At 37.3% G+C, this 27,832-nt stretch overlaps 1 protein-coding gene across 1 annotated transcript in view; it reads left to right on the forward strand.

Annotated features, from left to right (window-relative positions):
- Positions 1–27,832, forward strand: part of SOX5 (SRY-box transcription factor 5) — a 399,232-nt gene that overhangs the window by 280,834 nt on the left and 90,566 nt on the right. The window contains exon 8 of the mRNA XM_027129433.1: positions 12,469–12,554. Within this exon, the coding sequence (XP_026985234.1) occupies positions 12,469–12,554 (86 nt within the window). The remainder of the gene's footprint in view (positions 1–12,468; positions 12,555–27,832) is intronic.

A 27,832-nucleotide genomic window follows, 5' to 3' on the forward strand; every position in this document is an offset into this window, starting at 1 on the left:
GTGGATTTCATTCTGAGGCCTCTTTCCTTGATTTGTAGATGGTTGTCTTCTCCCTCTATCCTCACATGGTTGTCCCTCCATCTGTGTTGTTTGTGTCCTAATCTCCTCTTTATATAAGGTCACCAATCAGATTGGAGTAGAGCCCACTCATATGACTTTATTTTACCCTAATTACCTCTTAAAGGACATATCTCCAAATACAGTTACATTCTTAGATACTAGAGGTTAGGACTTCAACATATAAAATTTGGGGGTACACAATTCAGCTCATAAGACATATATAAATTATTTAGCTTGTGTGTGTATATGTATGTATGTACACATATATGTTTATACACATGTACAGTATGGCATATGAATAACATAGTTATGCACATATATGTGTGTATCCAAAGGAAAGATAACTATATTCATTTCATTACTATATATTCATGAATGTAGGAAGTGAAAAATAGTAAGATTCTTATATGCATATGCAATTTTTAAGCATTATGGAACTGTCTGGATTTTAATTAATGAGCTCTAAATATGTGTATAATACTCAATTTGTTATTAAGAATTAGATGCTGGTAGTTGGAAAGTGCCGTAAACACCTATGTGGGTGTTTGCCATCAATCCAAATTTATGAGTAAACCTGTATCCCTAGGTTAGAGCTCAGAGTCATCTTTAAGACCTGTTACTTAACCTCTTTAATTAAACTTGTTAAAACTTCATTTCATATCCGTTGCCCTTTGGCATCCAAACATCTTCAAGTCTGGATTATGAAAAGTTTCTCAGCTCCCTGCTTTCTGTCTCTTTTGCCTTTATTCTGTAACCTGTGAGTTAAGCTGGTTTTCTCTCCATTCCTTCAGCATGTCACGCTCATGCTATGATACATTTCACCCTGTCTAAAACATCTGCCCCACATCTGCAAATCTTCAAGGCCAAGCTCACTCTTATTTTCACCTTTATTCTTTAAATATTGAAGCCTGGAATTAGTTCTACCTTAACTCCTGTAGCACTGATGGCCAATACTACTCAAATAAGTTCAAATAATTAGAAAAGAGAGACTTGTAGTAAACAGATAGAGACCAGGTTTGGTTTTGTTTTTTCGTTTTTATCTCGCATAACACCCAGCAGAATTCTAGTCACATGGTAGATGATATAAGTGCTTATTAATTGATTTTCAATAGGGAAAGTAAATTATATAAAATGAATTGTCAATGTGAAGAGCACCGTAGCCTCTAAACTTCTGCTTAGTTTATTTTAATATTATAATCATTAAATAAGGAATATAAGTGAATTACATAATTTTAAGTATTTAAATTGTCGATTCTAATAGTCATAACATTTGTTATTTCAGCTAGTTTGCATAAACACAAATTCAGCTTTTAAACCTCTAAACTTCCCTTTATAAAATCAGATATAGTATTTTCTGGATTAAATATTAAAAATTCCAAATGATAAGTAAAGCCTTGTCAGGTAACATCAGTTTTTTCCTATTTACTGGATCTTTCTCATTAGCATATAAGCATGCTATAATTTTTACAAACGTATACCTTTTAAGTAGTTTTCTTTATCACACATCCTCCAATAGATACTGCAAAATGCCTCACTGAAATTGTCTGTTTTAGCACTTCTCAAATGCCAACAAATAGTTTGGGAATCTTGTTAAAATTTAAATTCTAATTCAGAAGGTATATGCTTGCTGCTTTGACAAAGTCTCCCAGACCTTAGTGGCTTAAAATAGCAAACATTTGTTTGGACACAGCCACGCTCAGGCTCAGAGTCTTTCACGTCCCTGCAATCAAGGTGTTGGCCTGAACCGTAGTCATCTCTAGGCTTGACTTGGGGCGAAATTCACTTCCAAGCTCCCTCCTTTGGTTGTTGGCAGGCCTCCTACTTGTGCTTGCTGTTGGCTGGAAGACATCAGTCCTTTGCAATGTGAACCTCTCCATAGGGCAGCTCACAGTATAACTGCTTGCTGGGGAAGGGGGCAGGGGAGAAAGCAAGACAGAGCCAGAGTCTTTTTATAACCTATCTCAAAAGTAACATCACATCACTTTTGCCTTATTCTGTTCATTAGAAGGTAGTTACTAGGTCCAGTCCACAAGGGGAGGGAATTGCATAAGGACATAAATACCAGGAAGTGGGAGTCAGTGTGGGTTCCGCTGACTCTAACGGGTGCCTGCCACATTAAGTTTGTGGTGGAGTCTGAAATTTTGCCTTTCTAACAAACTCCTAGGTGACACCAGTGCTGCTCCTGAGAACTTCACTCCGAAAAGCAAGGATCTACACTTACTGCACCCAGTTCCTTTCTTTATTCATTCTCTGTTGATCTCACTGACTCCAGCTAGGCTCTCTCACCCCCTCATTCTGCTGAAATTGCCCTTGTGGAAGTCACCAATGAGTTCTATGTCACTAAATCCAGCATTTGAAAAACTTGATCATTCTTTCTGAAGATCTTTCTTGGCCTCTGGAACACCAAATTGATATACATTTCTCCTCAGTTTTTCTGCTAGTTACCTATCTCCCTAACTATAAGAGTTAATATATCCTATAATCCAATCCTGGGACCTCTTTTTTTTATCTATAGTTAACTCCTACATGGTTACAGCTAAAATTCCAGATATATGCTGACCACTCTCAAATTTATATCTCCTATGGAGATTTCTCCCCTAAAATCCTAACATGTTTATCAAGTGCCTCAGCGAACACCTCTACTTGGATACTGATAGTAATTTCAGACTTAAAACGTCCAAAACAGAGCTCTATTCCTTCCCCTTCATCTCCCCCTCGCTATGCCCAACGTGACAGTCTTGCTTCTCATCCATGTTTGCAAATCCAACAAATGGTTCCACTCTGCAATCAGCTGTTCCAGTGAAAAACCTGGGAATCACCCTCGAGTCTTCTTTTATGTAAACCATCATTAAGTCTTGTCAGTTTTACCTCTTAAATACCACTTGACTTTCTCCATCATTCTTTTTTTTTTTTTTTTGGCTGCATACAGTATTTGTTTTTCTCTTTTTGGCTGTGTTTGGTCTTCATTGCTGCGCTCGGGCTTTCTTTAGTTGCAGCGAGCGGGGGCTACTCTTCGTTGCAGTGCATGGGCTTCTCATTGCGGTGGCTTCTCTTGTTGCGGACCACGGGCTCTAGGCATGCAGGCTCAGTAGTTGTGGTGTGCAGGCTCAGTAGTTGTGGTGCACGGGATTAGCTGCTCCACGGCATGTAGGATCTTCCCGGACCAGGGCTCGAACCCGTGTCTCCTGCATTGGCTGGCGGATTCTTAACCACTGCGCCACCAGGGAAGCCCTCTCCATCATTCTTTATTCCAACATCACCACTCTAGTCTGGACCATCATTACGTTATTATGGAAAGTTCTGCATCTTTTTATTATTGATTACAGCTTCCAACCTTTAGCCCAAGTGGTTTTACTCAGTCCATCTATTTTCCATGTTCATGGTTTCCTTTATCCTGTAGGATCAAGTTTAGATTCTTTACATTGTACATAAAGCCGTACACAATCTGGCCTGATTCCCTCTCCAGCCCCATTTATCTCTACTTCCCTACCTGCACTATGCACTTGAGCAATTCAGGGACTGAGCTATGATATAACACTCCCATTTGACTCTGAGTCTTAATGAAAATCATTTTCCTTCCTGGAATGCTTCCCTTTCTTGCCTGGCTAGCTTTCATTTAATTCAAGATTCAGCTTAAACATGACTTCATCCTAGAGGCTGTCTCTGACCTTTTACATTATGTTTGGGGTACCCACAATATAGTCCATAGCACTGTATACTTCTCTATCTTAACAGTCATTGTATTTTATACTAATCATTGAATTATCTTTGTCTTATTTTCCCTTTAAGCTGTAAAGCCAGATTGGCAGAAGTAGACTCAGGTATTCTGAAGCCTGAAACATATAATTTTGGGGACTCTATTTAAGAATAAAAATATGAAAATTATATATATATATAAGATCTTCATATACATTAAGTACAAAAGAGAATATTTATGAAAAGAATCACAACAAAGTAAAAAATTAAGTGAGCTGACAAAGATAAAAACATATGACCCTGTGAACACACTGCTAGGGGCCCTTTCCAGAACCCCAAAGCTTAAGCTTCATTAAATTTCCAGTAAATACACCTCTTGACATGAGTCTTCTTTAAAGCTCTATTTCTGGGGGCTTCCCTGGTGGCAAGTGGTTAAGAATCCACCTGCCAATGCAGGGGACACGGGTTCGAGCCCTGGTCCAGGAAGATCCCACATGCCGCGGAGCAACTAAGCTCGTGTGCCATGACTACCGAGCCTATGCTCTAGAGTCCGTGAGCCACAACTACTGAGCTCGTGTGCCACAACTACTGAAGCCCGCACTCCTAGAGCCCGTGCCCTGCAACAAGAGAAGCCACCGCAATGAGAAGCCCGGGCCCCGCAACAGAGAGTAGCCCCCGCTCACCACAACTAGAAAAAGCCCACACGCAGCAACAAAGACCCAGCGCAGCCAAAAATAAGTGAATAAATAAATAAATTTATTAAAAAAACAAAAAGCTCTATTTCTAGTGTCAACAGTAGTGTTTAACACAAAGCAGGTACGCAATAAATATATATATTTTTCTGGTCAATTGATCTTTTCTTTATAACATCTTTATTGGAGTATAATTGCTTTACAATGTTGTGTTAGTTTCTGTTGTATAACAAAGTGAATCAGCTATACGTATACATATATCCCCATATCCCCTCCCTCTTGTGTCTCCCTCCCTCCCACCCTCCCTATCCCACCCCTCTAGGTGATCACAAAGCACCCAGCTGATCTCCCTGTGCTAGGCGGCTGCTTCCCACTAGCTATCGGATTTACATTTGGTAGAGTATATATGTCCATGCCACTCTCTCACTTCATCCCAGTTTAGCCTTCCCCCTCCCCGTGTCCTCAAGTCCCTTCTCTACATCTGAGCCTTGCTCCTGTCCTGCCCCTAGGTTCTTCAGAACCACATTTTTCTTTTAGATTCCCTATATATATGTTAGGATACGGTATTTTTTTTCTCTTTCTGACTTACTTCACTCCGTATGACAGACTCTAGGTCCATCCACCTCACTGCAAATAACTCAGTTTTTTTTCTTTTTATGGCTGAGTAATGTTCCATTTATATATGTGCCACATCTTTACCCATTCATCTGTCGATGGACAGTTAGGTTGCTTCTATGTCCTGGCTATTGTAAATAATGCTGCAGTGAACACTGTGGTACATGACCCTTTTTGAATTTTGGTTTTCTCAGGGTATACTCCCAGTAGTGGGATTACTGGTTTGTGTGGTAGTTCTATTTTTAGTTTTTTAAAGAACCTCCATACTGTTCTCCATAGTGGCTGTATCAAGTTACATTCCCACCAACAGTGCAAGAGTGTTCCCTGTTCTCCACACCCTCTCCAGCATTTACGGTTTGTAGATTTTTTTTTTTTTTTTTTTTTTTTTTTTTGCGGTACGCAGGCCTCTCACTGCCGTGGCCTCTCCCGCTGTGAAGCACAGGCCCCGGACGCGCAGGCTCAGCGGCCATGGCTCACAGGCCCAGCCGCTCCGTGGCACATGGGATCCTCCGAGACCGGGGCACGAACCCGTGTCGCCTGCATCGGCAGGCAGACTCTCAACCACTGCGCCACCGGGGAAGCCCGGTTTGTAGATATTTTGGTGATGGGCATTCTGACTGGTGTGAGGTGATACCTCATTGTGGTTGTGATTTGCATTTCTCTAACGATTAGTGATGTTGAGCATCCTTTCATGTGTTTGTTGGCAATATGTATATCTTCTTTGGAGAAATGTCTATTTAGGTCTTAGCCCATTTTTGGATTGGGTTATTTGTTTCTTTGGTATTGAACTGCGTGAGCAGCTTGTATATTTTGGAGATTAATCCTTTGTCAGTTCCTTCGTTTGCCAATCTTTTCTCCCATTCTGAGGGTTGTCTTTTTGTCTTGTTTATGGTTTCCTTTGCTGTGCAAAAGGTTTTAAGTTTCATTAGGTCCCATTTGTTTATTTTTGTTTTTATTTCCCTTTCTCTAGGAGGTGGGTCAAAAAGGATCTTGCTGTGATTTATGTCACAGAGTGTTCTGCCTATGTTTTCCTCTAAGAGTTTTATAGTGTCGGGCAATACATTTAGGTCTTTAATCCACTTTGAGTTTATTTTTGTGTATGGTGTTAGGGAGTGTTCTAATTTCATTCTTTTAAATGTAGCTGTCCAGTTTTCCCAGCAGCACTTACTGAAGAGGCTGTCTTTTCTCCATTGTATATTCTTGCCTCCTTTATCAAAGATAAGGTAACTATATGTGCATGGGTTTATCTCTGCGCATTCTATCCTGTTCCATTCATCTGTATTTCTGTTTTTGTGCCAGTACCATACTGTCTTGATTACTGTTGCTTTGTAGTATAGTCTGAAGTCAGGGAGCCTGATTCCTCCAGCTCCTTTTTTCTTTCCCAAGATTGCTTTGGCTATTCAGGGTCTTTTGTGTGTCCGTACAAATTGTGAAACTTTTCGCTCTAGTTCTGTGAAAAATGCCATTGGTAGTTTGATAGGGATTGCATTGAATTGTAGATTGCTTTGGGTAGTATAGTCATTTTCACAATATTGATTCTTCCAATCCAAGGAAATGGTATATCTCTCCATCGGTTGGTAACATCTTTAGTTTCTTTCATCAGTGTCTTAGAGTTTTCTGCATACAGGTCTTTTGTGTCCTTGCGTAAGTTTATTCCTAGGTATTTTATTCTTTTTGTTGCCGTGGTAAATGGGAGTGTTTCCTTAATTTCTCTTTCAGATTTTTCATCATTAGTGTATAGGAATGCAAGAGATTTCTGTGCATTAATTTTGTATGCTGCTACTTTACCAGGTTCATTGATTAGTTCTAGTAGTTTTCTGGTAGCATCTTTAGGATTCTCTATGTATATTATCCTGTCATCTGCAAACAGTGACAGTTTTACTTCTTTTCTGATTTGGATTCCTTTTATATCTTTTTCTTCTCTGATTGCTGTGGCTAAAACTTCCAAAACTATGTTGAATAATAGTGGTGAGAGTGGGCAATCTTGTCTTGTTCCTGATCTTAGTGGAAATGGTTTCAGTTTTTCACCATTGAGAATGATGTTGGCTGTGGGTTTGTCATATATGGGCTTTATTATGTTGATGTAAGTTCCCTCTATGCCTACTTTCTGGAGGGTTTTTATCAAGTGGGTGTTGAATTTTGTCAAAAGCTTTTTCTGCATCTATTGAGATGGTCATATGGTTTTTCTCCTTCAGTTTGTTAATATGGTTTATCACATTGATTGATTTGCGTATATTGAAGAATCCTTGCACTCCTGGGATAAACCCCACTTGATCATGGTGTATGATCCCTTTAATGTGCTGTTGGATTCTGTTTGCTAGTATTTTGTTGAGGATTTTGGCATCTATATTCATCAGTGATATTGGCCTGTAGTTTTCTTTTTTTGTGACATCTATGGTTTTGGTATCAGCGTGATGGTGACCTCATAGAATGAGTTTGGGAGTGTTCCTTCCTCTGCTATATTTTGGAAGAGTTTGAAAGAGTGGTGTTAGCTCTTCTCTAAATGTTTGATAGAATTCACCTGTGAAGCCATGTGGTCCTGGGCTTTTGTTTGTTGGAAGATTTTTAATCACAGTTTCAATTTCATTGCTTGTGATTGGCCTGTTTATATTTTCTATTTCTTCCTGGTTCAGTCTCAGAAGGTTGTGCTTTTCTAAGAATTTGTTCATTTCTTCCAGGTTGTCCATTTTATTGGCATAGAGTTGCTTGTAGTAATTCCTCATGATCCTTTGTATTTCTGCAGTGTCAGTTGTTGCTTCTCCCTTTTCATTTCTAATTCTGTTGATTTGAGTCTTATCCCTTTTTTTCTTGATGAGTCTGGCTAGTGGTTTATCCATTTTGTTTATCTTCTCAAAGAACCAGCTTTTAGTTTTATTGATCTTCGCTATCGTTTATTTCATTTCTTTTTCATTTATTTCTGATCTGATGTTTATGATTTCTTTCCTTCTGCCAACTTTGGGGTTCTTTTGTTCTCTTTGTGTAATTGCTTTAGATATAAGGTTAGTTTATTTGAGATGTTTCTTGTTTCTTGAGGTAGGATTGTATTGCTATAAACTTCCCTCTAGAACTCCTTTTGCTGTATTCCATAGGTTTTGTGTCATCGTGTTTTCATTGTCATTTGTTTCTAGGTATTTTTTGATTTCCTCTTTGATTTCTTCAGTGATCTCTTGGTTGTTTAGTAGTGTATTGTTTAGGCTCCATGTGTTTGTATTTTTTACAGTTTTTTTCCCCTGTAATTGATATCTAGTCTTATAGCATTGTGGTGGGAAAAGATACTTGATACGATTTCAATTTTCTTAAATTTACCAGGGCTTGATTTGTGACCCAAGATACGATCTATCCTGGAGAATGTTCTATGAGCAGTTGAGAAGAAAGTGTATTCTGTTGTTTTTGATGGAATGTCCTGTAAATATAAATTAAGTCCATCTTGTTTAGTGTGTCATTTAAAGCTTGTGCTTCCTTATTTATTTTCATTTTGGATGATCTGTCCACTGGTGAACATGGGGTGTTAAAGTCCCCTATTATTATTGTGTTGCTGTTTTTTCCCCCTTTTATGGCTGTTAGCATTTGCCTTATGTATTGAGGTGCTCCTATGTTGGGTGCATAAATATTTACAATTGTTATATCTTCTTCTTGGATTGGTCCTTTGATCGTTATGTAGTGTCCTTCTCTGTGTCTTGTAATAGTCTTTATTTTAAAGTCTATTCTGTCTGATATGAGAATTCCTACTCCAGCTTTCTTTTCATTTCCATTTGCATGGAATATCTTTTTCCATCCCCTCACTTTCAGTCTGTTTGTGTCCCTAGGTCTGAAGTGGGTTTCTTGTAGGCAGCGTTTATACGGGTCTTGTTTTTATATCCATTCAGCCAATCTATGTCCTTTGGTTGGAGCATTTAATCCATTTACATTTAACGTAATTTTTTAAGAGGTTTTTTGTTATTATTTTTTTAATGTACAGACAACATTTAAGGTAATTTTTGATACGTATGTTCCTATTACTATTTTCTTAATTGTTTTGGGTTTGTTATTGTAGGTCTTTTCCTTCTCTTGTGTCTCCTGCCTAGAGAAGTTACTTTAGCATTTTTTCTGAAGCTGGTTTGGTGGTGCTGAATTCTCTTAGCTTTTGCTTGTCTGTAATGGTTTTAATTTCTCTGTCAAATCTGAATGAGATCCTTGCTGGGTAGAGTAATGTTGGTTGTAGATTTTTTCCTTTCATCACTTTAAATATGTCCTGCCACTGTCTTCTGGCTTGCAGAGTTTCTACTGAAAGATCAGCTGTTAACTGGTGGGTTTTTACCCTGCTCATTCATCTGCTGTGTGTTTCTCTGTCTTCTCATTTTGCCTAACTTACTGTGTTTGGGGTCTCGTTTTTGCAGGCTGCAGGTTCATGGTTCCCGTTGTTTTTGATGTCTGCCCCCAGTGGCTAAGGTTGTTTCAGTGGGTTGTGTAGGCTTCCTGGTGGAGAGGACTGGTACCTGTATTCTGGTGGATGAGGCTGGATCTTGTCTTTCTGGTGGGCAGGACCGCATCCGGTGGCTTGTTTGGGGGTGTCTGTGAACTTATTATGATTTTAGGCAGCCTCTTTGCTTATGGGTGGGGTTGTGTTCCTGTCTTGCTAGTTGTTTTGCATGGGCTCTAGCATGGGAGCTTGCTGGTTGTTGAGTGGAGCTGGGTCTTAGCGTTGAGACAGAGATCTCTGGGAGAGCTCTCGCTGTTTGATATTACGTGGGGCTGGGAGGTCTCTGGTGGTTCAGTGTCCTGAATCCGGCTTTCCCACCTCAGAGGCTCAGGCCTGACACCTGGCCAGAGCACCAAGGCCCTGTCAGCCACACAACTCAGAAGAAAAGGCAGAAAAAAAAGAAAGAAAGAAGTAAAATAAAAGTTATTAAGATAAAAATGTATTATTAAAATAAAAAAATTTTTAAAGTATTTACAAAAGAAGAGAGCAACCAAACCAATAAGCAAATCCACCAATGATAACAAGCACTAATAACTATACTAATATAAACATAAATATCAGAAATTATTCAGTCGCCTACAGCAAACGCCACACTTACAGCTGCTTCCAATATCCACCACCTCAATTCTGGGTTGATTCATTGTCTATTCAGGTATTCCACAGATGCAGGGTACATCACGTTGATTCTGGAGATATAATCCACTGCTCCTGAGGCTGCTGGGAGAGATTTCCCTTTCTCTTCTTTGTTGGCACAGCTTCTGGGGTTCAGCTTTGGATTTGGCACCCGGGGCGGGGAGGGGTAAGGAATGCAGGGCGAGCTTTAGGCAGCAGAGGCCGGTGTGATGTTGCACCAGCCTGAGGCATGCTGTGTGTTCTCCTGGGGAAGTTGTCCCTGGATCAGAGGACCCTGGCAGTGGTCAGCTACACGGGCTCCCGGAATTAGACTCCTGTGATTGCACACAGGTTTCTTGGTGGCAGCAGCAGCAGCCTTAGTGTCTCATGCCCGTCTCTGAGGTCTGCGCTGATTGCCGCGACTCGCTCCTGTCTCTGGAGCTCGTTTAGGCAGTGCTCTGAATCCCCTCTCCTCGCGCTCCCCGAAACAATCGTCTCTTGCCTCTTCGGCAGCTCCAGACACTTTCCCGGACTCCCTCCTGGCTAGCTGTGGCGCACTAGCCCCCTTCAGGCTGTGTTCACGCCGCCAACCCCAGTCCTCTCCCTGCGCTCCGACCAAAGCCCGAGCCTCAGCTCCCAGCCCCGCCCACCCCGGCGGGTGAGCAGACAAGCCTCTCGGGCTGCTGAGTGCCAGTCGGCACTGATCCTCTGTGTGGGAACCTCTCCGCTTTGCTCTCTGCACCCCTGTTGCTGCGTTCTCCTCCGCAGCTCCGAAGCTTTCCCCCTCCGCCACCCGCAGTCTCCGCCCACGAAGGGGCTTCCTAGTGTGTGGAAACCTTTCCTCCTCACGGCTCCATCACACTGGTGCAGGTCCTGTCCCTATTCTTTTGTCTCTGTTTTTTCTTTTTTCTTTTGCCCTACCCAGGTTCGTGGGGAGTTTCTTGCCTTTTGGGAGGTCTGAGGTCTTCTGCCAGCATTCAGTAGGTGTTCTATAAGAGTTGTTCCACATGTAGATGTATTTCTGATGTGTTTGTGGGGAGGAAGGTGATCTCCACATCTTACTCCTCTGCCATCTTGAAGGTCCTCTGGTCAATTGATTTTTGACAAGGGTGCCAGGACTATTCAATGTGGAAAAGAGTAGTATTTTCAACAATAGTGCTGGGACAACTTTTTGCTTATTGAGATACAGCAGAGGGGGTGTGACACCAGGACCCGGAGGCCCAGGGCCCTTTGTGGCTGGGGAGCTTTGGTTGCAACTCGCTGCTTCCACAGGTGGCCATGGTACCGCGGGCCTCTCGAGCGCAGGGGCTCCCTCAGTAAATACTTTTGAATGAATATATTAACTATTATTTTCAGTTATATTTCCATACATTTGACATTCAGCAAGCTTTTCACAAATTATAGTTCTACAAAAAGCTTTGTATATTAGAAAATTGTTCTTATATCAATAGTTATTTTACATTTTGCTATGGTTATATTTCAAACAACTAACAGTGTTCATATCTGTTAGCATATCATGGGCTCTGTGCAAAAAGTCTGAGGTACGTCTTTACTAAGAGGAAAAAATTCTTTATTCACATCAAAAACGTACATTATAATCTTCTATATGTGAATATATGTTTGTGTGTCTCTCTATATTTTTATAGATCATCTGCATTAAAACTTTAATTTTAAATTACTAAAATTTTAGTTTTTTAGATATTCCCACAAAGAGAAATCCCTTGGGGAAAACCCATCTATTTTCTGCTTTCTTTATAGTATATTTTTTTAAACATTTGTCTCTGGAATAATAGAGATACCAACATTTTATATAACTTTTAAAAATGCATTAAATGTTATGACGAATTTGTCCACAGGTTATTCGAATCAAGACTGTAACATAGCATTAAAAAGATAAGCTACTTGACCTAAATCTTTAGAGTTTAGTTTGTTAAAATAGAATTAAGTTTAGTTAAGTTCCTTTTATAATAACATTTTAAATTTGCTGAGGAGTTGGTATGCTCATATCAAGATTATCAGGTGTGTGTATGTGTGTGTGTGTGTGTTATAAAGTGCAGCCCTCTGATCAATGCACACTCTTTCCTCCCATTTTCCTAAATACATCATGAAAAAAGGATGAGGTTTCCGCCTTAATTGCTTGTGCCTTTTATTCACATTCCTCTCTCAGCCAGAATTGTGAAAAGAGTGTTAGTAAAAAGCTGCACAATAGAGCTTTTCATTAGGCCTCAGCAAGGCACACAAAAGAAGGCTTTTGGAAAGAGTGAATGCATGAGTTTAATTTGCAGGTGGAGAGTAGATAAAAGGTGCTGACGCCTCTATTATTCTCTTACGTAGGTGACCCTTACCCTGTACAGCTGATCCCAACTACCATGGCAGCTGCTGCTGCAGCAACACCAGGCTTAGGCCCACTCCAACTGCAGGTAAGTCAGGAAACAATACACCAGAGACAAAGGTTAAGTAAATATCGAAAACAGCTATTATCGTGTTAACGCAAAATAAAACTGACTAGTGATATTTGTCTCACATTTTTTTGTTTTTGAATTTATGTCTACTGATTCTTAACCCCAAGTTGGTTCTTTTAATTTTTAGCCCAGTTTTCTGTACTAAAGACAGTTTATTGTAATTTTTTTTATTGCCTGGTATGATTTAACAAAATGAGCTGTAGTTTTGCTTTGATTACTGTATGCCATAATTTCGTCACAGAATGGTCCTCACCAAGATAAAAAGAACAAAAAACCTACAAAAGATATTCAGATACTTATGGATCAAGGTAGCTTACAAAAGTTACATTTAAAATTGTTCAAGATGCCCAGTATTTTTGAAGCACTCTTTATTCTCCTGCTAATGCCAGCTCAGTTGGATAAGCAAGGATAAGTAGACCAAATAAGCAGGTGCCTAAATGAGCACAACTTTATCCAGACATCCTAATTAAGACCTTTTTTAGCTCGGCAGAAGACATATTCCCATATATCCATGAATGTCAGTGCTAACTTTACCAGATGTCCAAGTGATTTTAGAAATTTTGTCTCTGGAGTTGGAAAGAATATCAATTAAATTATATTAAAGTTATCTTTCGTTTACTGTTTAAATCTTTGAATCAGCATCCTACTGCCCTAGTTTCTGTTGTTATGGACTTTATAGTTACACAGGTAATGGGAATAACAAATCATCCAATAATAGGATTAATCTCCCCTTGTGAGAAGTTTTATATTTTCCTTTGCCTGAAAGACGCAGTATGCCATTAAAGCCAAGTATAAAGCACTCATGCTTAATAAAATTAAGTTGTATTCATGAAAGTGCATTGTCATGACAGATGACCCTAGCCTATAAGGAAAATATAGTTTAAATTGCAGCATCAAGAGACAGTTACATCTGGTCAGCACAGAGAGTTGTCAGACCTGGTGGGGTTCTGAGAAACCAGTTGAGTCTCACAGGAGGAACTGAGACATACTGTGTTCTACAGAGGTTAATAACACCCATTCCTATTCTGCCTTTTCTCCGAAAGCTACAGTGTTAATGTCCGTTTCTTTGAGCTAGAAATAACCTTGGAAATAACCTGTTGGAGCCATGGGGACAATAAAAGTAACAACATTTGTTAGCTTTTGAAATCTGAGAAATAACTACAATACAAAGAAGTGGTTATAATAAGTAAAACTAAAAAGAGTAGTGGGATTAAAGGAAGAGGGAAGAATATCCAGCAATAGGTTTGAATGTGGAAAATAGGAGTTTTAGAGATCTAAGCTGTCAGTTTTCAAAACAAATTAGACATTCTCATTTTCTTTCACCATTGGATTAGTGGTGAGAGGGAGCGAGGGCAAGTTGCAGGCATCTCCTATGTTTCATTGTAGAATTCTAGTAGAAGGTAGCTTTGTTAGGCAGCAGTCCAAACTTATTTTTCTATAAAGATAGTATTAGACTATTTGACACAAATTAAGTTTTATTTCTGCCCTTATAATGTGATATCAGATTCCGTTAAAATTTAAAGATACAAAAAAATTTTTGATCAGAAAACAAGAAAAAAGACACCAAACATATTTGCTTTTGCCTCAACTATAATTTGATCTATAAATGGGATAAAGATATTTTGTGTAAGTGGCATTGTACCCATTAAAATAAATGAGTTTTGTTAGGATCTCAGTAAATCAGCACTTCAGTACAACAAGAAAACTAATAATCTTAACTCTTTCATGATAAGCCATTAGCTACTATTAAAACACAAACATGTAACCACACACACACACACACACACACACACACACACACACACACACACAGACTTTTTTTGCTTATGATTAAAAAACAATTCTCAAACCCAAACACATATTCCAAATGCATGTCATGGCAGAGAATCTGGCTTTTCTTTTAGTGGACTTACTCTAACCTTTGCTAGGGTGCCTACACCAACCTACTTTTCTACTCCTATTCCTAACACTTTATTCACAGATCCCTAACCTTGACTTCACCTTTCCCCCAGCTGCAAAGGAGACCTGTAATACTCTCCCTCCCTTTGCATTAAAATAGCATCCAAATTCTTTTCTTCTCCACAAACCTTCCCAGACAGGTCAGAGAAAAGCTAACTACAATGCCTGATCAGAAGTCTTATCTTAAGCCTAACCCAGCATTCACCCCAATCTTGTGAACCTACTTCTGAGAAGTTTCATCTCAGTGGAGTATAATGTATGAGCCAGTTTTAATTTTCTCTATACTCTGCTTTGAATTATACTGCTAAATCTCCATTTTCCATCCCTTAATAATACCTGGAGGAGACTTCATCACTTTTGAGTCCCTTTCAGTTACTAAGATCCTCTTTCAATTATTGAGATTCAGTCCTAGGTTCTTATGCTAGGTTCTCTGGTAAGGCTTTCACACAAAGATTTCTCATTTAATTCTTATTACAACACTTTTTGCTATGTATTAATAACTCCATTTGACAAAGAAGGAATCTGGATCACAGAGTCCAAAATCCATGGTTTTAAAACAATTATACTTGCTTTTCTAAGTACAGGAGATTTTATTTTAAACTTTGGAGACATTGCCCTTCTTAGGACATTTGCTAACCTAGTAACCTGCTAATACAATTATAACAATAATGCTGATTAATTGGTACTAATACAAATCCTCTATATGCAATACTGAAGGAGAAAGCAGAATTCATGATGGCTATCTACTTCACACTCTGCATTGTCTATTTCATACCTCTTTACACAGATATATGTTAATTCAATCTTCTCCTTTTGAACATCTAGATCCAAGAAAGGACCCTATAAATATATTTCTACTCATGGTTGACTTTGTTTACCTATCATTTGTGTTTTCTTTTGAGATGATCATTTACATGCAATTGTTCACACTTGGATAATATTAAATAAAACCAATAACCAGGGCCTTTATTAAAGAAGAAATAATGATTACAATTGTCTTAAAGGAAAAGCAGAATGACATGTTTTAAATTAAACCACTGTTTATTACTTTATCACTTCATGTTCCTGGATAAAATAATAAAATACTTACTATGCAAAAAAAATACATAAAAAATCACCTTACTGTATACTTTTATGAGCAGTTAAAATAGTCTAAGCATTGTCAAACATTTATTTTTTATTTATATAGAGAAAATGGCTTAATGTGGATTTTGTATATAAAACATACAAATTAACATGTTGTGCCCAGGCACCATTTTATTTCTTTCTTTTATAACAAAATATCTGTCCTTGTCTCCTCTGAGCTTTTTCCAGAGCTTTTAAGTCTTTCTGGAGCTTCAGATCCATATAGCCAACTATTTGTTGGCTACCAAGAGGAAACACAGACGTTACACGCATAATAAACTGACTACAAAATGGGCCTCACCAATTCTCTTCCTTGCCCCCAGACCTGTTCATTTTCTGGTCTTAGCAAATGGCTCAACCCCGGAAACCATGAGCACTATGTTCAACTTCCCTTCTTCCCTCTTCCTCCGGACCTATTCATTCATTATCTATCTATTCATTCTACCTACTAAATACATCAAGAATCCATCTGTTCCTTTGCACGATACTGTCACTCTGTGGGTCAGGCTACCCTCATTGCTTCCATAATTTACCACAGTAGCCCTGAACTGGCCTTTCTTTCTTCATCTTGCCCCTTCAGTGCACTCTCTACTATGTGTTTGTCAGAATGATCTTTAAGATTTTAGAAAATCTGACCCTGTCCTTCTCCTACTTAAATACTTTAAATTACACCTTGGTGTTTTCAAGCTCTCTCTCCCCTCTGGATCTTTACATGCGATGTTTTCTCTTTCGGGAACCCTACTACCCACCTTTTTTTTACCAAGCAAACTCCTACTTATCCCTGAGGTTGCAAGTCAAAACCTCACTTTTTCAGGGAAGTTTTCATTGTCCCCAAGTCTTGATTAATGTAGGTCTTATATATGCTGGGAGCACACTGTATTTCCCCTCTCATAGCACTTATAGAATATGTTTTAAATCCTACTTTCTGGCTTCTACCAGATGGCAAAATCTATGAAATTACTGACTCACCATCGTTTGCACTTAACCAATGCATGAAATATTTAATGGACTCAGTAAATATCTATTAAATGAAAGGGTGAAGAATGAATCTTAAGATTACACTTAAGGGGCTTCCCTGGTGGCGCAGTGGTTGAGAGTCCGCCTGCTGATGCAGGGGACACGGGTTCGTGCCCCGGTCCAGGAAGATCCCACATGCCACGGAGCGGCTGGGCCCGTGAGCCATGGCCACTGAGCCTGCGTGTCCGGAGCCTGTGCTCCGCAACGGGAGAAGCCACAACAGTGAGAGGCCCGCGTACTGCAAAAAAAAAAAAAAGATTAGACTTAAAATAAATTATCTATTTTTGTTAACTAGCTACTCTTCTTTGAAATAGTGGAATTAAGCTGAATATTAATGATTAATTTCCTATATAAATTAATTTTCATCCTTATGAAAACACTACGTACCTGTTACCACATTTGGCACTACAGTATTTTAAAATTATGTTTATGATAGTTCTGCTCCACACTACCTCGTTCAGTGTGCTGCGACTACACTAGACTCTTTTCTGTCCCTTGACTTGCCGAAGTATGCTCCCACCTTAGAGTTTGGCATTACCTGTCCCTCTGCCTGGAAGGCTAATTCACCTCATTCAAGAATTTGCTCTAATGTCATCTCTCCTAGACCTAGTCTAACTAACCGCTTGAAATCATAAAATAACCCTCCCAGAGGTACCACACTTCCTATTATTCTGCTTTTTTTCTACAGCACTAGTCATCTTCAAACATACTGTATAACTTACATATTATGTTCCTTATGTATTGTCTGCCTGTTTCAAATATTCTCTAAACTCCACCAGAGCAGGGAGTGTCATTTTGTTGTTGTTGTTGTCCAATAATGTATCATAATGTATCTCACGTGCTGGGGGCGGGGAATGCCTAGCAAGTAGCTGGTGCTCAGTACGTAGGAATAAAATGAAGAAACTATCATGAACTAATGGTCATAATCATTTTAAATAAAATAACAAAGCAGTGTATGATTAATTTCTGGAATAGATTATATTAATTTAAATACCAGGGAACATTATATTTTTAACCCTTATTAAAAGATTCTTAGCATATGAGAAATCTGTAGCTCTATGTCTTCTGCTCCTTCTTCCCTTTATCTTATTTGTAACCTTGGGCTGCTGCATAAAGAATGCGTTTTAGCATTTATTACAGTTTGTGTAATTCCTTTAAAGTTATAATTTGCAAAAAGACCAGACATTTCAACATTAGTTTATTCCTATGTTGTGCGTTAACGGATGTACAGGCGTAGATGAGACTATGAATTGATAGAGGTGCTTTTGACTCAGTATGCCTCACCTTGCCAATACAACACTAAAGGAAATTATTTCTAAATAATGGAAAGGTATATTATCAAAATACAGTAACTAGCCAATTAGCAGTCTCATATACTGTTTACCCCCTTCTCTTTTTTCCTCCTCTTCTCTTTTTTCTTTCCCCTTCCTCTTCAAACTACTTATTTTTCTTCCAAGAGCCAAGGATGCCTTTTGATATTTGTTCTCCTAATATTGTCTCTTTTTAAAGGAGGGAGATTAACTTATACAGAAAACTAATCTAGCTTCATTTCAATATGAAGAAGTGAGTCTAATTATTTAAGCAAAATAACTTACACTTTGAATCTTTTGGATATTTGTGACTAGATAAAATCAGCTAAGCAAATCGTCTGTTTCTAATTAATGAAACCAAATGATGGCAGCAGTCCATCTAACATTTATTTCTCATATTCATTGTCATTAATTTGCATTTTACTTAATGGGCATCGTGAACTTTTTAATAGTAAGATTTGTAGTGTATCCTATTTCTGTTTTTTAACAAGGCTTCTAAGATTGGAAATTAAAAGGAAATATTTATCCACTTATTTCTCACTTTATAAATACTGTATTTGTGTTGGCCAAAAGATGGTTGCCACCTGTTCTACCTATAGGAAGCCAAAAATGTCAACTCCAACCAATGATTAATAGTGATAAGCAGGGGAGAAAAAGATTGAAATTCTTTTTGGATGGTCATATTTTAGTCAACTAAGCAAGTAGCTTTCATTCAAGAATTTTTATTGAATTAATTCACCTTTTACTGATTTTAGTAGGATTATTTTTAAAATGCATAATAATATTTTTGGAATAAAGACTCAAAATTGCAAATTGTCATAAATGAAATCACATAGGGCTACAGTTCCAGCAACCAGTAATATCAATAACATGAATCCTCTGGGATAGAGAATATGATAGATGACATGTGATCACAGGAGAGAATGAATTATACAAAATATCAACTAAAATCAATCATTTTTCCTAGCTGTCAAAGGTACATGGAAGTCATAGTGGAAATGGCTTCAGTTTCTATCTGATAGAGAGTAATATCAAGGTAGATGTAGATGAAAAAATGAAGTTTATCTTTTTATCAACCTCCTGCCATTCTCTGAAGGAGGTCAATAATTATGACAGGACACAGATAAATGTTTCATATGTCCCAGAGCCTTGTAGGTGAGCATGGCTTTATGTGTCTGACCAAGAGAAACCCCTAGAAAATCAATAACGAGGAAATAACCATGTGGAGAGGTCTAGATATGAGGCTTTTTACCTTCTTATTGAAGGATGAATACTTACAAGGATGAATACCTGTAAAATATTCATCTTTATCTGCCTAGACACTCTACTATTCAGTTTAACTCTTACGTCACAGTTATTTCCATACAGGATGAAAAATGATCAACTGCTCAACATTTCAGTCGCAACCCTGGTGTGTTGTTTGCTCTCAGACTTCTGTCTGCGTGAGTGAGTTTTCTTGCAGGTTAAAAGAATGAATTCCCTCTTTTCCTCTCTCTTCGACCCTGAGCCTGCAGGGCAGACAGACAGAAGCACACATATGATTAAGACAGCACAGCTGCAAGTGTGAGTCATTTGCATATGTATTAATAGAGGCAAAAAAAAAAAACCTCAACAACAATTAAATTATATACAGAGACATTCTGCATACTAAAGAACATATGCAAATAGGCCTGAAAAAGTGCAGCCAACATTTTCTCTGACTTTTCCAGGCCCATATGGGCTAGAGTCAGAACCCAACAGTGTTCAAGAATCTCCTTTAAGGAAAAACCTAGTAGGAACTACTTCCACAGTTATTACCACCCCTAGGGTTCCCGGGAGCTGTTTGACATTTGGGCAATGGAGACAGTACCGGCAGTGTCTTTTTCATGCTATTTCTGTATTTCCTTGTTTCCAGCCGCTTCATGTTGTCTCATTACGTGCTAACAGAGACATCAGTACACGTGTGCTTTTCCACACTACCCATTTTTATTGTAATTACCAATCAAATGGTAAAGTTTAAAATTGTATTTGAAGTTCTCCCATTGCCTGCACTAAAGTAATATAAACTATTTATCAGTGCCAGGTTTCCTGGTCGCAAGTTCATGCCCATTCCTCAATGGCATTCTGTGTTCTCTTAATCAAAACATGCTTAGGTTACTCTAAAATGTTTCTAGGCTAATTGCTATACATAAAAGGATTGCTAGGCTCAAGGCCAACAGTAGATGCAATCCTAGGAACAATACCAGTTTACTGTAATTTTAAAAGTATACAGGTTTTTCATTTTATCAAGAAAAACAGAACTGCTCAGTTCTCTAGTCTTGGCTATATATAAGAAAGGAGAGAAACTAATATTCTTCAGATTCACAGATTGTATTTATATTAGAAATTTGTCATTCAACCTAATTGCCAGTTTAGTTTATATTACTAGTATCCTTTAATTTATTCAAGGAATGTCTTACGAAGACAAATGCAATCTTAGGAGTAAAATTCTACGTAAGTAAAGGTTATCACCTTAATAGAACCAATAAGAGTCTTGAGCCTAAAGAACCCAAATGAAGACAGATGCTCCTTAAGAAAAACAAACTCTGGTTGTGGTACCAGAAAACTGTTGAATATTATCCACGAATATTATCCATTATTTGTATGGCTAAATCTCAAAGCATGCAGCTGGAATATATAAATTATATTACATATAACTGTTAAACCTAGGGCAGAAGTCTTCGTAGTTAATTAATTATATACAGGAAAACTTAGTCTCTCAGCAGGGGATAATTAGAGGGAAAATAACATAGACTAAAGCAAAAAATTTTATTATTATATTAAGACATTATCTTTAGATTAATATTTTAAGAGGCACTGTTATTTAGCGAGAGGTTAAAAGGATGGTACCTGCAGACATCTGTGCCTTAACTCATGGTTCTGCTATTTACTAGCTCTGTGATTCGGGGCAAGTTACCTAACCTCTCCATTCCATAGTTTTCTTGTCTGTAAATTATGGATATACATATCTTATTGTGAGAATTAAATGAGATAATATACATCAAGTTCTTAGAGCAATAAAAGTATTAATTACAATTTATGAAATACTATGTCCTAGGTAATAATAAATGCTTGGTAGTATTAGTTGATTAATAAATGTTATTAGCTGGTAATTTTTTATAGCTTAAAGGCAATCTTGCAAGTGAGGACTTGGCAGACTCTTCTTATGTGGATTTATTTTGCAGTTCAGCATCTAAAGCAAGTTAGTAAAATTGAGGCACATTGTCTTATTCATAAGGAAACAATTTTTTTCCCCTGTGTGGTATAATTTTAAGCCCCATCACAAGAATCTATAGGAGGCAATGAGTTTAATTATCCAAAAAAAAAAAAAAGCCCAAGTAGTTATTTAGGAGCATAGTGTTCTAAATTTTGCTATTGCTCACTCTTTATCTCAATATTTATATCTATAAAATGAAAATAATGCCTCCTGTCAAGTCCTATTTTTCCTTGAATGTAATGCAAATTAATTGTCTCTATGAGCTGCCAGCAACTATTCTAAATGAATAGCTTATAAAGTTTAAAATAAGTTATTTACGTAGATGCTTTTAGCGTAATAACATATTTTAAAATAAATAATATAAAATATTATTTTATATAAAATATTTTCTGGTACAACCCTTCAAAACATACTCTTCTTCTAACTATATTAGTAGAATATACACCAAGACATCTTACCTCTTATCCTACTCCTTTATTGTAGAGCTAAACTGTTTCTCATAGAAATTTGAGAAAATTTATAAACTTTTCATTACTTCCTTTAAGGAAATAGTTCCTATGTTTTCAAACTTTCATGTGGAAGCGAACTATTTTATAAACCCCATAGTATCCCAGAAATTTTATTTACTCAGCAAATACTTATTCTTTGTAAGTGACTAAGCTAAGCATCATAAGGAATGCAAAGATGAATTAGTTAAGAATCCTTGATGGACCATAAAGGAGCTTGAAATTTAAGAGAATGAATGGAGTGTGAAAGTGGAATAGAATTTGAAGAAAGTCATACAACCTCCTGTCCTAACAAGTCTATTTGAAATAAAAAGGACCTCAGAGACCTTTAAAAGCAGTTGTTTCAAACTGTTCACAGGAGTCCGAGTGGCTCCAATCGCCACCAAACAGTACCATTCACTTTTATTTGTTTTATAGATTGAGTTCTACTGGCTGAGATTGTTTGAATAAAAGATTCTGCTGCTAAAATAAAATTTAAAAATCATTCTTCTATTCCAACTCTTGAATTTTATTGATGAGGCAATGTAGACTTTAGGTAGTGACCTGGCTAAATCAGATATTAACAGAAGTGTGCCTATAATCCTAGCAGCTGAAAGCTCAATCTAGCTTCTTCCTATTTTTCCATGGTATCCTTACAAATATTTAAATGCATATATTCATATATATTACTTTTAAGTTGTTTTGTGTAAAAAGAGGGGAGAAAAATTGCTATGTTTGCATTTAGACTTAAATTAAGGATGAATAAAACAATAGATAGGATTTGCATATTAGTAACAATGGCAACCTTCTGAATTGCTTTCATTTTGCTGAGTTCACTGATTGTGCTCTGTGAATTAATTCTTTTGTGAAAAGCTATTGAAAGATCAAGGAATTCAGAAAACAAAACAACAGAGAAGTGTGCTGTTTCATATCTATTTGTTCGTAAAAGGTTCAAAGTGAGATTGTTTACATCACAAGTCTTGTTGATATTTTATTTGCTTCTTAGAAGAAAGATAGTATTCAAAAGTTGATTATATAATCATGCAGATAAGATTTTGCAGTGATGAATGAAATGTTCTGAGAGAAAGACCAAGGAGAAAAACCATGTTACAATTTTGAGCTACATTTGGTTGGCAGGTGACTTTGCAAGATTTGAAAATAGAGCCCTATTCGATTCCTTCAGATGAAAAGCTTAAGCCAGCCCAGCATATTTCAGATTTGCTGTTTCCTGTGGAAGTTTCTCAGTATTGTCCTGCCAAACTTATGGAGTGAAAAGAAAGGGGAGGAGGGAAAGGAATCCTTAATTATTCCATCTTTCTTAATCCTGACCTTTCCCTTAATGCCATACCCCCTTTTCTTACCCAGCGGCTTCTTGGATAAAGGAAGGAGACAGGAAGAAATGGAGGAACAGACTCAAAGTATGCTCCCCAATGATTTGATACAATGAGCATTGGGCCAGCAGAGTTAATACCTCCAACAGGGGAATTGCAACAATGTTCTCTCTTGCTTTTGCCATTCTAGAACTTCTTCAATGTAAAATGAAAAAAGTAATCTTGATACTGTGCTCTACTATACTGTGCTCTAGTCTATACAGCTCGTACAGATATGACTAGCTTTCCCCTGAATTTAGTTCTTCGGTTTTCAAGGAATCTTAAATTGTTAGTAATAGTACAGTTAAAACATTTGGTTATCATATAGAAGATAAGCCATGACATTTAACTAAACAATAAAAAAAAAAAAAAAAGCAAAGGCCCTTAAAAGTTCTTCATTTTTATTCTCTTCTTGATTTGATTCATCTTGCATCTGGTTTCGTTCCAGAGGAATTTTAAGTTTGGATGTTTTAGTGTCACCTTAGACACAAGCTAGCATTAAATGCAGTATGAAACTATAAAATATATAGTTTTCATAGGCTCAGTCTTTGCACTGTAACCATCTAATCATTTATTGGTACAGTAGTACAGTAATCCGTTAGATGACCTGATGACTTATGCTTTTTCTTTTCTTTCTTTAAAGCATGTTTGTCAGTTTGTAAAAAACATTAAAAAATTGTTTTTAATTGTTTTAAAGTAAATCTTACAAATAAATGATATTTAAATGGAACTTATAGTATGATGGGTTATGAGCTTGAGCTCTCCTGAATACCTCTTAGTCTCAGTTTCTTCCCTTGTGAAATGTGATAATTTTGTTCCTACATGATAAAGCTGTTGTGAGGATTAAATGAGATAGTATGTACAATATGCTTAGTATAGCATAAGCATTCAGCCATCATTAGCTGCTATCATCCTTGTTGTTATATCCTGTATTCAGGGATTTCTCCACTGTCAGAAATGAGCCTAATAAATTCTTCCATATTTCAAGTTAGCAAGTATTTTTCTAAGATATAGCAATTATGTTCTGTAGTACAGAGGTGTATGGCAAATTGAGAAATCCATCTCAATTTAATTTGGGGTTGAATGCACTCTTTGAGAGCCATTCCCCCATGTTTAATGCAAGCCGAAAGTCTTTATGAAAGTAAAACATGCTTTCAATATAAAAACCTTTGTTCTACATGTAAGACTACACAAAAAAACTGTTTCAATTCTTCCTAAAAACGAAGAGAATGTATCTCCCTATTTCTTTCCATTCCATACGAGTTACTAGAGCATCTTTGCTTTTATGACATTGACAATTATTTGTGAATGGAACAAACTTTTCCCTTTGAAGGGAAAGCTGTATGTTATTGGAAAGTTACAGTGTTTTATTGTAATGGGGAGAGTTTTACAGCAGGGCTGGATGGTTAGGGCATAATAAAGGCATGCAAAGCTGTTGGTATATCATGATCCCTCTAACTTCCCAAACTGTTCAACAAATAAGGGATTAACAAATAAGGGTCCTGCTCTCAACTTGCTTCTGAAGTGATATGTGAGTCTGGTCTCAGGTCATTTAATCTGGCCAGCTCTCAAGTTTTCTTGTTTTTAAAATACAGATAAGTATAGCTGTTCTACCTATATATCATGGAAGAAGGGAGGAAATGAAACAAAGCACTATGAAAGTAACCACGAGCCTCAGAAATCCCCAGGAGTCTTTGCACCTTACAAGTGGACTTCTCTGATTCCTGATACATTTATTCATGTACTGTCAAAGAAAATATGAGAGAAGGGTGTTGAAGTAACCATTGGCCTGAGGCATTCAAAGGAGATGCTTTAGAAACCTGAAAATAGTCAAGCTAGCACTGAAGATCTAATTAGGCAAGAAATAGGAAGTTTCATTATTCCTATTACATCTCCACGGAAGGAGAAGGAAGATGAGCAGGTCAGACCAGGGCTAGACTACCCAATAGACAACCTAACAACATGCTTACACCCAGGAAAAGAAGGGCTATGTGGAAATAAATAAATAAGTAACAATTTGACATAAAACAGCTTCATAGCAGTAATCAGAACGCTGTGTTATTTTGAAGTACACAGCCAACTGGTTGGGCACTATAAACTTTTTAATCCTTAAGGATGCTAAAGATTTAAAAACAGGAAGCTACTTCTAAAAATCTACCTTTGTTCCTATTGAAAATCTTTTTCTCTCTCTCTCTCTTTTACTTTTATGTCTTCCTTTTTTCCCCTCTTTCTTGAACTTTTCCTCTCTACATTTTTAGTTGCCCCCTCTGTTAATCCTTCTCTACGAGTCTTCCCCTTTTCTCTATTCTTCAGTTTTCCCCTCCTCTCTCTTGTTCTCCAAAATCTGGGACTCTAGCTACTTTTTTATTCTCCCACAATAGTGAAAAATGGAGGTACTATCTCCTTTAGAACTATTTGCATATTAGTTAAACAATTATAATAGCAATCCAGATATGAGCAGATGAGTGAAGAGTTTTAATTGGGAATACCAAAATGGCAAGGATTGAGGCTATCAGAGGAAAATATATCTGGGCCTTTTTTTTTCCGTCCAAATAGATTTGATAACATTCTAAATGCTCTTAGAAGATACTAGCCTAGAGATATTTTCATCCATAATACATCTTCTCTATTAATAGAGCCAATAATGCCATGAACACATCAATGATGGAGGCTTTCATTGAGACCATAACACTAATAACAGTCTGATTTTCACCCACTCTCCAGAGATTAGGAAAAAAGTGTGAGTTCTCTTGGAAAAGAAAAACAAAGAGGTGGAAACAGTTCTTTATTTTTATACTGAGAAAGAACTGCACAATTGGTTTCTTAGCATCAGCTGAAATGGAGAGAATTGCTTTTCACCTTGTTTGTTTAATAGTCTACTATCAGTATTTTATAGTCTTGTTATCTCAGATCATGGGTGGTGACCCCTGGCTACCTGCTCTCCTGCACACTTACACCATTTAGTGTCCATTCTTTATACATATATGGACATATTAGAGATACAGCTCAGTGCTCTGTCATGACCTAGATGGGTGGGATGGGGTGGTGGGAGGGAGGTCCAAGAGGGAGGGGATAATATGTACACATATAGCTGATTCATTTCATTGTACAGCAGAAACTAGCACAACATTGTAAAGCAATTATACTCCAATTAAAAAAAAAAGAGTAAAGCCAGGAAAAAAAAGATCAAGTCTAAATGTTGCAGTGTTTTTTAAAATCTTTATAATTTACACTGTTAGCAAATCCCACTATTCCTGATATTTTCTTGGGAAGGAAGGTCAAAATGTTTAAGAATTATAAGTCAGAGTTGTTGAATAAGATACTTTTTTCATATGTGTGATTGTATTTTTTACTTTTTAATTTATAAAAATAACATGCAGTAAATTTGACTATATTTGGGTTATACAGTTCTTTGAGTTTTAACCACCACCACCATCAGGACGCAAGACAGTTCTGTTACCCCCCCAAATTCCCTTGGTCTCTTTGACCACCTAGGAAAGGAATTCTCTTATCTCCCGCCCAGGAAGTCTCAGCCTGGCTGGCAGGACAGCTGAAGCCAAGAGAAGCTAGCTCTCTTACGGTTCAATAGCTGTTCTTTCACTCCCTCCATTTTAATATGGCTTTCTGCTCTGTCTACTGTCCTTGAATCCAACATTTCTTAGTTCATACTCAAGAGAAAAAACATCTGTTTTTTTCTTTATATTAATTTCTCATCTCATTTTGTTGGAGTAATGGCTTAAGTATTTATTTTCTGCTTTTAAATTTATTTTTAAATTTTTGATTGTGACCCAAAACTTGCAAGTTTTTATTAATCTTACATATATTTATTTTTATTGTAGTAAAATATACATGGCATAAAATTTGCCATTTTAACCATTTTTAAGGGTACAGTTCCATGGCATTAAGTACATTCACATGTTGTACTACCATCACCACTACTCATCTCCAGAACTACTTCATCATTTCAATCTGAAAGTCCATACCCATTAAACAGTAACTTCTGATTTTCTCATACCCTAGCCCCTGATATAACTACTATTCTCCTTTTTGTCTCTATGAATTATCTATTCAAGATACCTCGTTATAAGTGGACTCCTACAATATTTGGCCTTTTGTGTCTGGATTATTCATTTAGCACAGTGTCTTCAAGGTTCATCCATGTTGTAGCATGTGTCAGAATTTCCTTCCTTTTTAAAGCTGAGTAATGTTCTATTGTTTGTCAGTTCATCTGTTGGTACATATTTGGGCTTTTGTCTATTGTGAATAATGTTGCTGTGAACATGGATGTACAAGTAGCTGTTCTAGTCCCTGCTTTCAAGTATTTTGGGTATATCCCCAGAAATAGGACTGCTGGATCATATCGTAATTCTATGTTTAATTTTTTGAGGGACTGACATAATGTTTTCTAGAGACTTCACTGTCTTATATTTCTACCAGCAATGCACAAGGGTCCCAATTTCTCCACATCCTCATGAACATTTGGTATTTTCTGTGTTTTTTGTTTGTTTGTTTTGATAATAGCCATCCTAATGGGTTTGAGGTGGTATCTCATTGTGATTTTGGTTTGCACTTCCCTAATGGGTTGTAATGTTGAGCATCTTTTCATGTGCTTTATTAGCCATTTCTATATCTTCTTTAGAGAAAGGAGAGTAAGAGCCTTTTAATTGATTCCTGAATAATGTTTGCCTTTTCATTTTTCTCACTTTAGGTGGGCCTTTCATTAATATTTGTTGAC

This window comes from Aethalodelphis obliquidens, unplaced genomic scaffold (assembly GCF_003676395.1).
Source record: "Aethalodelphis obliquidens isolate GAN/ISIS:26980383/991018 unplaced genomic scaffold, ASM367639v1 scaffold36, whole genome shotgun sequence".
In the NCBI taxonomy this organism is placed as follows: Eukaryota; Metazoa; Chordata; class Mammalia; order Artiodactyla; family Delphinidae; genus Aethalodelphis; species Aethalodelphis obliquidens.